The sequence below is a fragment of the Plecotus auritus genome (assembly GCF_963455305.1).
Source record: "Plecotus auritus genome assembly, chromosome: 9".
In the NCBI taxonomy this organism is placed as follows: Eukaryota; Metazoa; Chordata; class Mammalia; order Chiroptera; family Vespertilionidae; genus Plecotus; species Plecotus auritus.
Genome location: NC_137783.1, coordinates 48,500,033 through 48,513,396, shown reverse-complemented (window position 1 = coordinate 48,513,396; position 13,364 = coordinate 48,500,033). Strand labels below are relative to the sequence as shown.

General features: G+C 38.8%; 1 protein-coding gene across 4 annotated transcripts in view; it reads right to left on the bottom strand.

Annotated features, from left to right (window-relative positions):
* KAT6B (lysine acetyltransferase 6B) overlaps positions 1 to 13,364 on the bottom strand; it is a 182,832-nt gene that overhangs the window by 61,290 nt on the left and 108,178 nt on the right. For all 4 annotated transcript variants that reach the window (XM_080687595.1, XM_080687594.1, XM_080687596.1 and 1 more), the window contains one exon: positions 6,344 to 6,452. In XM_080687595.1, the coding sequence (XP_080543721.1) occupies positions 6,344 to 6,452 (109 nt within the window). The remainder of the gene's footprint in view (positions 1 to 6,343; positions 6,453 to 13,364) is intronic.

The window sequence follows — 13,364 nt, the reverse complement described above, 5'->3', positions numbered from 1 at the left end:
TCTTTCTGGAATTTGGTTTGCTTCTGTGGTTTGCAATTTATCAGGTTTGAGATCATAATATACATTCATTCACTCAACATTCTTATTACAAACACATATTAAGCACTAGTAGCTTATAATAGTTTTATCTAGCAAAACCAAAGGAATAACTACCAAAGAGACCACAAACCAGTAGAAATGATTTTTGGAGGAAGTACTGTGGCAGAAAAACACATGGGCTCTGTAGTAGACAGAATAATGGCCTCCAATGATGTCTATACCATAATCCCTGTAACTTGTGAATACATGGCCTGGCATGGCAAAAGGGACTCTGCTCATGAGACTAAGGGTCTAGGACTTGAGATAGGGAGATTATCCTGGATTATCTGGGAAGGCAAAATCTAATCATGAGTACTTAAAAGCAGAGGATCTTTTCCAGTTGGGTTAATAAGATGAGATGAAAGAAGGAGGAGGAAAGGTTCAAAGTGCGAGAAGGACTCCACCAAACTTTGACAGCTTTGAAGATGGAAGGAGGGTGGGGGCACAAGACAAGAAATATAGGGGTGGCCTTTAGAAGCAGGGAATGCCATTTACCTGACAGCCAGCAAAAAAAAAATGGGGGGGGGGCACGGAGGGGTTAGGGATGATCTCAGTCCTACAAACACAAGGAACTGAATTCTGTCAACAACTCTGTGGGAATTTGGTATAGCAGAAATAGAAAACTAATATAAACTCAGACACTGGGTCCCTTGGACTGGCGATTTGAGACAGTGAGGAAAAGAACAGACATTTCTGATCATATAGTCCAGCAGGAAAGATAGACAAGCATTAAACAAGAATTAGGGTTAACACATGACAATGGGGTGGCTCAGAGACATGAAAGATCGAGCAAGAGGTTAGACAAAGGCCTTCCTAAAGAAGAGACCCAAAGGATGAGTGAGATTAGATGGGACCACAGGAGGGGCAGGGTGGGAGAAACTAGCATGTGCAGAAGGAGAGGAGAATATGATACATTCAAGGGGAGGAAGGAGGTGCACATAACATGAAAGTGACAGTGATGTAGAATATAGTTAAGAGCCCAATGCAGGAGAGATTTTGGGGCTATTTTTTAAGTTTTGGATTTTTTTTCTACTGGTCATTGGTAGTCACTGAAAAGTTCTGTGATTAGATTTACAATTTTAAAAAGTAACTTAGACTGCAGTATAAAAAAATGGAGGAGGGGAAAGAAGGTCTAGATTAGATGTAATTATTATAATAGCAGATCTGAGTTGGTTTGGTGGGCGTGTGGACATATTGAGGATGTAGGATATGTATTAAGACACAGAATCAATAGAATTTTGGATTCGTTTGTGTGAGAGAACAGCATGACTCCAAACTCAGGCTGTGAAACTGAAGGAGTAGCCAGCCGGAAGTACGCCATTGGCTAAAATGGTAGGTCCCTAAGGAGAATCAAGATGTTGCATGTTTGTTGACATTTCTGTTGTTATTGTTGTGTGTGTTGTTTTTGGGTGGAGGGAGCAGTGCAAAGCTGATAAGCTGTTTTGGACATTAACGTTGAGAAGTCTGTGGGGCCTCCAAATGGAGAGGTTCTGGAAGCATTTATATCTAAGGGTCTGGAGCTGAGGAGACACTATGAAGCAAAGGGAAAAACACAGGGCCAAAGTCAGAAGTCTGGAGAAACATTTAGAGGATGGAGAGAGGCCAAGGAGCTAACAAAAGACGTGAAAGGAAGTGGCAGAGAGAGAATACAGAGAATATGATATCACAGAAGCCAAAGAAAGAAAACACTTCAAGGAAAAAGGCTCTCAACAGGTCGAACATTGCTAGGAGGAGTATTCGGCGTGGACTGAAAGATGTCCGTTAGATTTTGACAAAGACTGAAAAGTGACCTTTAGATTTTCACTACATGGAGGCAACAAACCCAGGAGGGATTTCAGGTCTCCTGAGAGGGGGACTGATATTCGACCCCTTTACTGTACTAAGGTGATTTTCTTACTCTCCCAGCTACGTCACAGCAGCCTTTCTCGGTGTCTAGTTTCAATGAGCTTCCACTTAGAATGATGCTGTAATTTTGAACTGTACACTTATCTTAGATTTGCTAATTTGAAAACACACATGCACACAACTCATCTGTAAGTAAGATTTAACCACCCAGCAATCTGAGCAGCAGACACAAAATTTCATTTGGTATAATATCTAATACTTATGTGAAGCTAATTAAAGATAATTTGGTCTTAATGAGGCAAAGAAAATATAACAGTGTTCATTTCAAAGTAGGCTGATCCATGAAAGTCAAGTAAAATCACTTTCTAGTCCCAACATTTCCAAAGACATGAAGACTATCTGATGATTCCCATATTCATATCAGTGCTTAGAATGATCCTTCACAGTTGTGGAATGTTTTATAGTCACTGATAATTTGCCTATCATTCTCTCACTAAATCCTCACAACAGCCCTGTGGATATAGGGTACAGATGTCACCTTCTGCATTCTACAGATATGGAAAACTGCAGTTGCACAGCTGGTGAGCAGAAGAGAACTGGAACACCACATTTGGGGCTCCTTGCACTATATACGTCACCTCATGTCTTTTTTTGTTTGTTTGTTTGTTTGTTTATATATTTTTATTGATTTCAGAGAGGAAGGGAGAGGGAGAGAGAGAAATAGAAACTTCAGTGATGAGAGAGAATCATTGATTGGCTGCCTCCTGCACACTACAAACTGGGGATCGAGCCCGCAATCCAACCATATGCCCTGACCAGGAATCAAACCATGACCTCCAGATTCATAGGTTGACACTCAACCACTGAGCTACACCTCACGTTTTTACTACCTGCAAACCTGAATGATTTTTTCAAAAGAACTTTCAGCAGGAAAAAAACACAGTTGAAGAAAATACTGGCCATTTGTGATACTGCGTCATATTAAATATAGAAATATTTCTAATTGTCTTGATGATGTAAGCAGAAGGAAACATTTATTACTCATGTCTATGAAATCTAAGCAGAGTTTAAATGTGACATCATACAAATGGTACTTCAGGTAGAGGTGGCTAAATAAAAACAGGCACATGTGGGAAACACATTTCAGAACGATCCTCCATATGGGCTGCCATCTACATTTCCTTTTCCTGGTTTTAAACTGCTATGGGTATTTTTTTCACATAAACATCTTACATTAGTGATTCCTTTGAACACTACAAATGGTCTCAATTCAATCCTAGAACCAATGGACTCAACTGAGAATGAAACAGTGGCCATTTCCATGAGACCAACGAGGGTTACAACCAACCTATAATTCCCGCTCAAGAAACTGGACTGTGATGGGGGGCTCCCGCCATTATCATAGGGCACTGTTGAGCCATGTCAGCCGGCTTTATTCCTTTTCCCCCTATAGTAATCAAGGAGTCCCAACAGGGCATTATAACTACAAGATCCCGTCCTCCCGAGCTCTCTAAGAAGAGCCATATTTTATTTTGAGCCTTCTATTTGAAGACTAGCAAATAACAAAGTCCACTCATCTGATCTACCAGCTGAAGTAAATGCCTACAATACATCTCCCCGAATTAGGAACAATGGTTCTTTTGACCAACATAGCTGTCTCCAGACTGGCACAATACTCAAGGGAAGATTAAGTGAACCTCAACAGTAGGGCCGGATCCCATTGCAGAGTCCAGAGAAGCACTCTGAGCCATCCTCTGTCCTAAACAAAGGAACATGATGACCCCAGGGCTTGAATTTCTGCCATGACCCATACCTCCACTCCAAAGCCTCTGGCTCTGTCTACCTGAAGGGAGGGGGAAAGACTGGTGCACAAAATGACTCTAGCTATATAAGCCTTCTAGACAGTATCCTCAATCCATTCTTCTCCGTGTGTTAAAAGAGAAAACAAGAGAATATTTTTGAAAAAGAAAACATAACACTACACCTACACACTCTGGAAAAGTAAGAAGCTTTAGAGGAAAAAAATTTCAGTGACCTCAAAGTATAAAGGAGATCAAAACTCTCCTTTGGCAGGTCTTCAATCTGGGAAAGACGAAGGGAGATTGATTACAACAGAAAATCTAAGATCTGCCTGTTTAGAATTACACCTTTATACCCTGTGAAGGAGGCCTTGAAGTTATGATCTAGAAGATAATGATCTCGAATTCCTTATCAACTCAAGTAAGTGTATCACCAGGGGTAAGGAAATATATGAAGGGAACTTTTCTTCCCACACTTAAGTGCGTCTTTAATCTGTCTAGGCACCCAGACAAATACATACTCATGAAATAAAATAGTGAAGGGTACTGTTAAAGTACCACCTTAAAAATCACAAAGGGTAGACCTTAGACAAGTGAACACCACTGAATTGATCAGGCAGTGAAACAAAAGAATAATTCATTCAGAATGAGCCTCATGAGAAACCCAAAAGATAACTAAAGAGTCAGAACTGATGAGTGAGGCACTACCTCACCAGGCTAAAACAGAGAGATTGTAGGGTTGAAATTTATTAAACTGAACATACAGATAATGTTTCCCTGCCCTTTGTCACTATCCATGATAACATGGGCAGGTAAAAGGATTTAATGAATCTGTAGAGCCCATCAAAAAGACTGTCAGAATGCATTTTTCAAGCAGAGTTTGAAAGGTCTTATTTCCAAGGCTCTCCCTCCTCGTGAGGTCCTGAAGTTGCTGAATCACATCGAGCCCACCAAGTTCAACCTTCATAAGGGGAAGAAGCATCATTACACAACACTATCATGCCTCAGTGTGAAACATTTCCTCCATCCAAGCATCGAGCAGCTGCCAAAAGCGATGATGAGATTTTAAATTACTTGCAGCAATTAAGGGCAATATCAAATATGCCGAATTATAACAATGGCTGGCATTTATAGCACACTTAGCAGAGTTGTTGTAGGCCCTCTGCTAGGCTGTTTACATGTGTCCTTTCCTTTAATTCCCACAAAACCCAAGAGGTAGGTGCTAATATTACCCGATTTTCTAATGAGGAAACTGAGGCTCAGAATGGCTGAGGAATTACCTCAGTGAAGAGGAGCTAGGCTATTGCTGGCTCTCCAGTTTGCTCTTAACCACTATACGACACTGACTTCCTAAAAGAAAATATGCTATGGTGTTTGGCAGGTTTGTTGTTTTTAAAGATAACTGTAACTACAGAAATAGTAGTTGGTTATGAATTTTAAAATAACACTTTGGGGGGGAGTTTCAGTAAGCTGGAAGAAAATTTAAAGATTAACACAAGGATTAATTTTAAAAATCCAATAAATGCCACTCAACCTGTTGATATGTATGTACGTGTGTTTAAGTATGTGTATGTGTGAATACATAACATATAAGCATATACACATCTCAGTTAGACAACCGTCACCTGCTGAAGAAGGAAGACTGGCTCTTTACATAAAACAAATTCTTTTAATGTAAGCAATTTGACTTTTAGTTTTTATTATAAAACTAGAGATGTGGTCTTCAAATGTTGAGAAAAAGGCAGAAGTGATAGTCACCTTGAAAGCATGTGGGGGTCCTGTAATTTGCCAGAGGTCAGTGTCCCTGCCCAGCATTCCTTGATTTCAACATCACCTTCTACAAAGACCATTCTTTTCCTACCTAATTCTAGGCAATTTTAGTTTCTTTCATGCCTGATTTCTTGATTCTATCATTGCAATTTCCAGAATACTGTCCCTTTCAGTCACACAGAGCTGTGATGTAATACTATATTTCACCAGTAGGTGTCATGAACTGAAACACTAGATATCCTAGCTCAAATATCTCTTGAGACTTCAGGTTATAGAAAACACATGATTCTATTTGTATCCAACTTGAAAACTTAGAATTCTCCTCATTGAATCTGCCTGCAAAGTAGAATACTTTACATTGAATTACCAATGCTAGTATAAAATCAAAGCTTAATTATAAATATTAATATAAATTATATAAATATATATATAACTTTATGTCAATGTTAATATATTCACACTTTTCTCCCCTCTACCTGTAATTACTTATAAAATTTTAAAATGTATGCTATTACCAAATAATTACTTTAAGTAACAAATACAGTTTTGCCTGGTCGGTGTGGCTCAGTGGTTGAGCATCAACCTATGAACCAGGAGTTCATGGTTCAATTCCAGGTCAGGGCACATGCCCGGGTTGTGGGGCTCAATCCCCAATAGGGGGCATGCAGGAGGCAGCTGATCAAAGATTCTCTCTCATCATTGACGTTTCTCTCTCCCTCTCCCTCCCTCTTTGGAATAAATAAAAAAAAGTCTTTAAGAAATAAATACAGTTTTGAAAGAGATAAATAGTATGTAGCTATAATAGGGAGTCATTGTACACATACAAAAAAAAAAAAAAAAAAACAACTTACCACTACTGCCACAGTCTGCACAAGAAAGGAGTTCTTCTGGTTTCTTTTCACGATTTGATTCTTTAGTCCCCAAACAGAAGCTACATATTGGAATGGGATCAGCACGGGGCTATAACAATTAAAATGAAAAAATATTGTTAGTCTTCCATTTCAAAATTAAGAACAAAACATTAAAGTCAAAAGCTACTTGCATATTTCTTTAACAAAGAAAAACTGCTCAATAAGGTGTCCAAATCAGCATTTTCTGCTAATAAAATAAAACTTTAAAATTATCTGATACTAAAGAATTTATTGCCTGAATGTTTTTAAGTGTAATACATAAGATTTAGAAGTAATTTTTATTAAACCAATGAAATATTATATATATAATATATATATAATAAGCAACCAAACAACTGATTGCTATGACGTGCACTGACCACCAGGGGGCAGATGCTCAATGCAGGAGCTGCCCTCTGGTGGTCACTGCATTCCCACAGCCAACCTCCCATGGCCGGCCAACCTCCTGTGGTCCCTCCCCCCAGCTGGCTAGGTGGTCAGTGCGCTCCCACAGCCAACCTCCTGGGCCAGCCAACCTGCGGTCCCTCCCCGCAAGGACCCCACCCATGCACAAATTCGTGCACCAGGCCTCTAGTATGTCATATAACTTTCCATTAATGAACATTAAGGATTCATTTGAAATCTTGTATCGTTCCCATAACCTATATGCCTATAGTAAGTTGATTCATCTATGTATTCAGTATTCGAGATTACAAATATCATGTACTTAGGTCTGACTGTTTAGCTGAACTGTATCAAATGTTTTAGTGCAGGTTACTGTTATTCTCTCTCTCTCTCTCCCCCTAAACTCAATCAATTTTTAAAAAGTAAACCACATCATGCCACATAAAGGAAATAAACTCTCAGTCTATGACATTCCCACTTTAATAAAAGAAATAACATTTGTCTAACCCCCTAGGACCCTTTTACTCTCACTAAGGAAAATGCTTTGAACAATGTATAAATCTGCATACATTTTGTGTCTCCATTGTTATTTATGACTACCAGCAATGATAGTATTCCCATCCATATGAATAGTTGACTGTGCCTATAGATCTGGTCACATTTATTTTGAACAACCAAAACTGTATGAAAACTAAAATTTTTTGCATATTCCAAGCCTTCACACGTCTGCCAGCCATCTGAGTGCAACTATAATGTATTTATATTTAAATCTCTTGAATCAAAGATTCAAGGCAAGAAAACTTAGTATAATCACAAAATTTTTAATGTAAATTTAAAACAAGATTTTGCTAGGTCTTTCTAAATATACATCAGCATAGAATAAACATCATTTGTTCAGTTACTCTATCTCAAATGCCTTAATACATTGCCTGATGCACAGTAGGCACTCAAAAAATATTTGCTAACGGAATAAATGAAAGAAACATATGCTAGTTTAACAAAAAAAAACAACGCTCATCTCAAAGAAAATATTTCAAATGCTTACAATGATTCCAACAAATGTCCTGGTTCACTGTGACAACATGTCTTCAAAAACCAGAATCTGTCTTATAACCAAGCATTTACAAAATTGTTGAATACAACTGTTAATTTTATCTTACAATATAAGTGTTCATCATTTTGCCCTTATTTTCAGTTTAATGTGTTCTTTCAATATGCACAGGCTTTACTTTCTGAGGTAGCTATGCAAATGTGTTTTTGAGGCCCTAGTTTAAAAAGAATATAAAACAGTTTGAATTAGAAAAACAAAAAAAGACAAGCTACAATAAATTGGTCACTGACTCCAGCCACAAATTTTTAAATGCCAGATAATCAGCACTGCATAATTATGGATCCATAGTTATTACTTGCAACTGCTCAACTGCAGTACCTTGGGAACACTTTTGTTCCTTTAAATAGCAATTAAAAGAACAATCTGGTTTTAAAATGACAACATTCCCCTGATAGATTCTAGCTAAAACCCAGTCCTTGTACTAATGGGATTCCTGCTTTCATTTAATATAACAATGCTCAAGCCATTGCTGCCATCCTTGCAGTGATAAATAATTTACAAAATGTCACATATCATTCATGCAATGAAACAAATCCAAACCTGCAATCCCATTTTTCTTTCCCAGATGAATTTTTAGCTGCAAGAAAGACATGGCCATCAGCCAGCATTCATGCTCATTTTTCGTTTTTAACTAAAGGTAACACAAAGGACAAAGGTTGCTAGTAGTTCATGGCCAGAAAGACTGATGTCCCACACTCTGCCCAATAATAGAAAGCATAGATGCTATCACTTCACGCTACATTCAAGTGAACCCCACCATGCTGATGAATGCTCACCGCCATTTATTTTAGGGATAACTATCTCACAATACTCTATAAAATCACTGCATTATACAGAAATGTCTGCCCTGCTGAATTATTGATAATTCAAAGCACTTTTTGCTAACCTCAGTATAGCCAAGTCTAATTAACTTTAAAAATTGTCACTTGTATGAAATGAAACTTTTACAGTAATGCATGTAAATGGGTCACAGAATTATTATGATTCACTATTCTCAATCAGACTACATATAAACTGTTTCAAAAATAATCCCTGGTAATAGATTCAAATGGATTGCAATCAGAAAGAGGTCTGAATACAAGGCAACTTGATTCTATTCAAGTCCACTACAGACAAATCATATTTAAGAAGCCTGAAAATATCTCCCAATTCTTAATTCCTTTCTTTGAAATGTCACAATGTTGCCTAACCTGTTGATCACATTTTCTTACCAACATGCCTGAGTAGTTCAAGCTGAACAGGAGAATTAACTCCCATGAATAGGCTTAAACTCTGCAGACTGCTTAGGAAGCACGTCCTCCGCATCTCCCATGTAATGGCCATGGGGAAGCGCTAGGGTAGAGGCTGCTCACACACTATCTCATTTAATCACCTTAGCAACCCTGCCATGAATGTATATTATTGCACACTCATTTTAGGCAGGAAATTGAGGATCTGAGAAGTTAGGTAACTTTCCTAAAGTTGCACAGGTTCAACTGTGGAGCTGGGATTTAAACACAAGTCTGTCTTCTCTAAAGGCCATTCCTCATCTGTACTACCCATCACTCCCCCTTTTCTCCTCTCAGGAAAACAGATATTATCTTTCCATTGGCGGCAATAACTCTTTATATACATGCTCAAAACCCTTTCCTTTTAATTTCTCCCATTACCAATGGCATAGGGTCTTGAAACTATTTAAAAAGCAACCATTGACATGCGATAGATTATTAATTACAACGGAGAAAGATACCTTTACAATGGTGAAATCTGACAGACATAGCCTTAAGCCAGTGACTGAACCCATCACCAATATGGGACAAACAGATGCCATGTGCCTCCCGAGCATTGCACTAAAGGATCCATCTCCCTGGAAACATTTGCCCTGAATCTAATCATAAGGAAACAATCAGGCAATTCCAAACTTGGGGACATTCTGTAAAAGCAACTAGCCAGGACTTTTCAAAAAATGTCAATGTCATGTAGGCAACTAAAGTGTCAAGAAAACCAAATACAATTCATGATCCTTGCTTGGGTTCTGAATTTTAAAAATACCCACAGCTATAAAGAACATAATTTGGATAATTATGGAAATATGCACTAAATAATAGACAATATATAAGCTAGATATAACAATATTGAGTCAGCATAATTGTGATTACATAGGAGAACATCCTATAGCATTCTTAAAGGAGTTGTGTGCTAAAATATTTTAAAGTGCCATAATGTCTACAATTTCAGTTCAAATGACATAGGGGAAACACGTGTGTGTGTGTGTGTGTGTGTGTGTGTGAGAGAGAGAGAGAGAGAGAGAGAGAGAGAGGGGGAGAGAGAGAGAAAGCAAACATGGCGCAATGTCAACAGTTGGTGAATCTATAAAGAGTACTTGGGTATCTTCATTATAGTATTCTTGCCATTTTTCTGCATGCTTGCAATTTTCCAAACAAGTTGAGGGGGAAAGATTACCCCTTCATTATAAAAAAATATATATATATAGAATAAATTATTATATAGTTGGACTACATGCATCTATAAAATAGAATCAATCAATTAATTACCAAGTCACAGAAAATACAGAGGACAGAGGAAGGTGTGGATCTAGTATATAGCAGAGGGATGCAAGTACCCAAACTCTCCAGGACAAATGACTCAGTTACATCAACGAAGAAATTAAGAGAGAGACAGTGAGTAAGCAAGGCTTTTCAGCCAATCACAATGTATGTTCCTTATCTTGACCATGATTTTTTACAAAGTAAATTGTGAAACTAAACAAAAGTGCATCACCTACTGGGGGACCTGGGGCTAGTTAGCCTTGAAGAACCTATTGGGAGGGGGCAGCTGGGTGTCTTTATGCAGGGGGAAGGCTCAGATTTGTTTCCTATGAGCACAAAATTTGGATCAACAGGGGTGATTACAGAGAGTTAAATTTCCAACCGAGTTGGCCAGCAACAGAAAGGATTGTGTGGCTTTTTTTTTCTGCTGCCTTTATTAATGTACTAGTGGCCCGGTGCACGAAATTCGTGCACGGCGGGGGGGGGGGGGGGGGCTGTCCCTCAGCCCAGCCTGCACCCTCTCCAACTGGACATCCCTCTCACAATCTGGGACTGCTGGCTCCTAACTGCTCACCTGCCTGCCTGCCTGATTGCCCCTAACTGCCTCTGCCTGCCAACCTGATTGTCCCTAACCCCTCTGCCTGCCTGCCTGATTGCTCCTAACTGCCCTCCCCTGCAGGCCTGATCTCTCCCCCAACTGCCCTCCCCTGCCGGCCTGATCTTGCCCCCAACTGCCCTGCCCTGCAGGCCTGATCACCCCTAACTGCCTCTGCCCCCACCACTATGGCTTTGTCCAGAAGGAAGTCGGACGGCAGGACTGACTTCCAGTATCCAGTCATCCGTTCAGTTGTTTTGGACGTTACAGACCCTGGCTCTTTATATATACAGATTTATTTCATTTTTTAAATTGCAGCCAAAAATATACATAACATAAAATTTACCCCCTTAACCACTGTTAAATACACAGTTCAGTGGCATTATGCACATTCGCCTTATTGTACAACTATCATCACCACCCATCTCCAGTACTTTTTCGTCTTCCCAAATTGACACCTTGTCCCCATTAAACACTAACTCCCCATTCCTCCTTCCCTCAAGTCCCAGGCAACCACCCTTCTCTTTTCTGTCTCTAAGTTTGATTTCTTTAGGTACCTCATTTAAGTAAAATCATACAGTTTTTGTGGAATGGATTATCTTGAGGCAGCTGGAGGCTCCAGTAATCAGAAGACCAAGAAGAGGCTGAATGGCTCCTTAAGGATGGTGTGGATGCCACAGCCAAGGAGCCTCATACAAACTGGGGATCTGGGACCCTTCAAAGGTCCTTTCCAGATTAAACATTTTAATGGTTTCATGGCTGGATAATCTCTAAGGCCTTTCCCAGCTCAGCAGTAATTTTTTATTGATCCTATTATACTTAAAAGACATTTTAAGAGTCTTCAGGACCCTTGACCACAAAATTAAATAGCCTTTCAAGACAAGGCATTTTTTAAGAAGTTTTATATTTGCTTATGGTTACTTTTGTTTCTGCCACGAAGGAAACATGTTTGTTAGTCTTGTTAATCTAAGTAATTGGACAAAAATAAATGAAAGCTCCTGCACTCAATCAGAGCCAAGGGTCTCTAGGCTCACATTTTCTTTCTAACAATCACACAAAACAGGGGTTTGGTCTCTATTCACAATGATCAGGGATATTGCCCCTTCTTTCCATTGTCCTCCCTACAGATTCATCTCCTCAAGTCATCTATAACTTTCTTGAATCTACTCATAAAACATACATTTTAGTCATTGCAAGTGTTAGAAATAATTCAGCATTTTTCATTCATCTATTCATACTTGTATCATGGAAAGACCTAGATTTAAGTTCTGTATTCCTAGCCTCAGGTCTCCTCATTTGTAAAAGGCCACAATATTTAGTGTCCATGTTATTTAGCTCCAGGGCTGCTGAAGTTCAAAGGTGAGTGTGTGTGAAGTGCTGTGTAAACTATAAAATTCTATTCAAATATTGTTATGATTATTGCAAAATTCACTTTAGCTCTTAAAACAAAAAGCACAAACAACTTCAAGTCCATAATAAGTAAAGATCAGCACAAATGAATTGTTCTGGAGTTTAGAATTACTCCATAAAAGACTTTGATTCTGTGAGCTCCCATGATAAATATTAATCTTAGAGGGCTTTTTCTTTTTAATGAATTAATCAGGGAGTACAGGAACAGGGTATAAAGTGCCTCCATGAGAACCAAGAGGCCTGTAACTGATTTAATAAAAGGAAAGCTCAATGTAAAAGGAAAGAAAAAGGTGTCAAAGGAAGAAAAGCACAAACAAATATAAAATCGTAAATGAACAATACCACAAAATGAACAAAGGATTTATAAATCTGAGTATCAGACATTTCATCTTTGGAGAGTGTTCCCTACCTTGAGCTCAGACAGCTCAATTCAATGACTCCAAAACAAGTTGTATGAAAGGGCTGTTTTAAGACTCTTTTTTATGTCTCTCTTTAATTTGCACCCCTTTATCATTCTGTACTTAAATCTGAAGTTAAAGTAATGCTTTGCCATTTACTGAAATGCTTTTCTCAAGTGTCTCACTTGTGCCGAACACAAACCCTGGGAGCCAAGGCTGGTGGCTCTGTCTGTCTCATTTTCTAGGTAAGTGAAATGCCTCCATAGGGTCACATAGCTATTAAGCCTGCTGACTCTAGCCCTCTGCTCTTTCACTCCCCCCATGGTTGGTCCCTCATTTTGTTTGGAGCTTGATTCAGATACCACATTATCAGAGACGCTACCCCAAACTACTCGCTCCGAAATTGCATTCCACAAGTGCCACTCTGGATCCTCCAGGCCATGCTTTATTTTTCTGCACAACAGTCATCACTATCTAACATATTATGTATCATTTATTTGTCTTATTTTATTTCACTTAATTAAACTATAAAAGC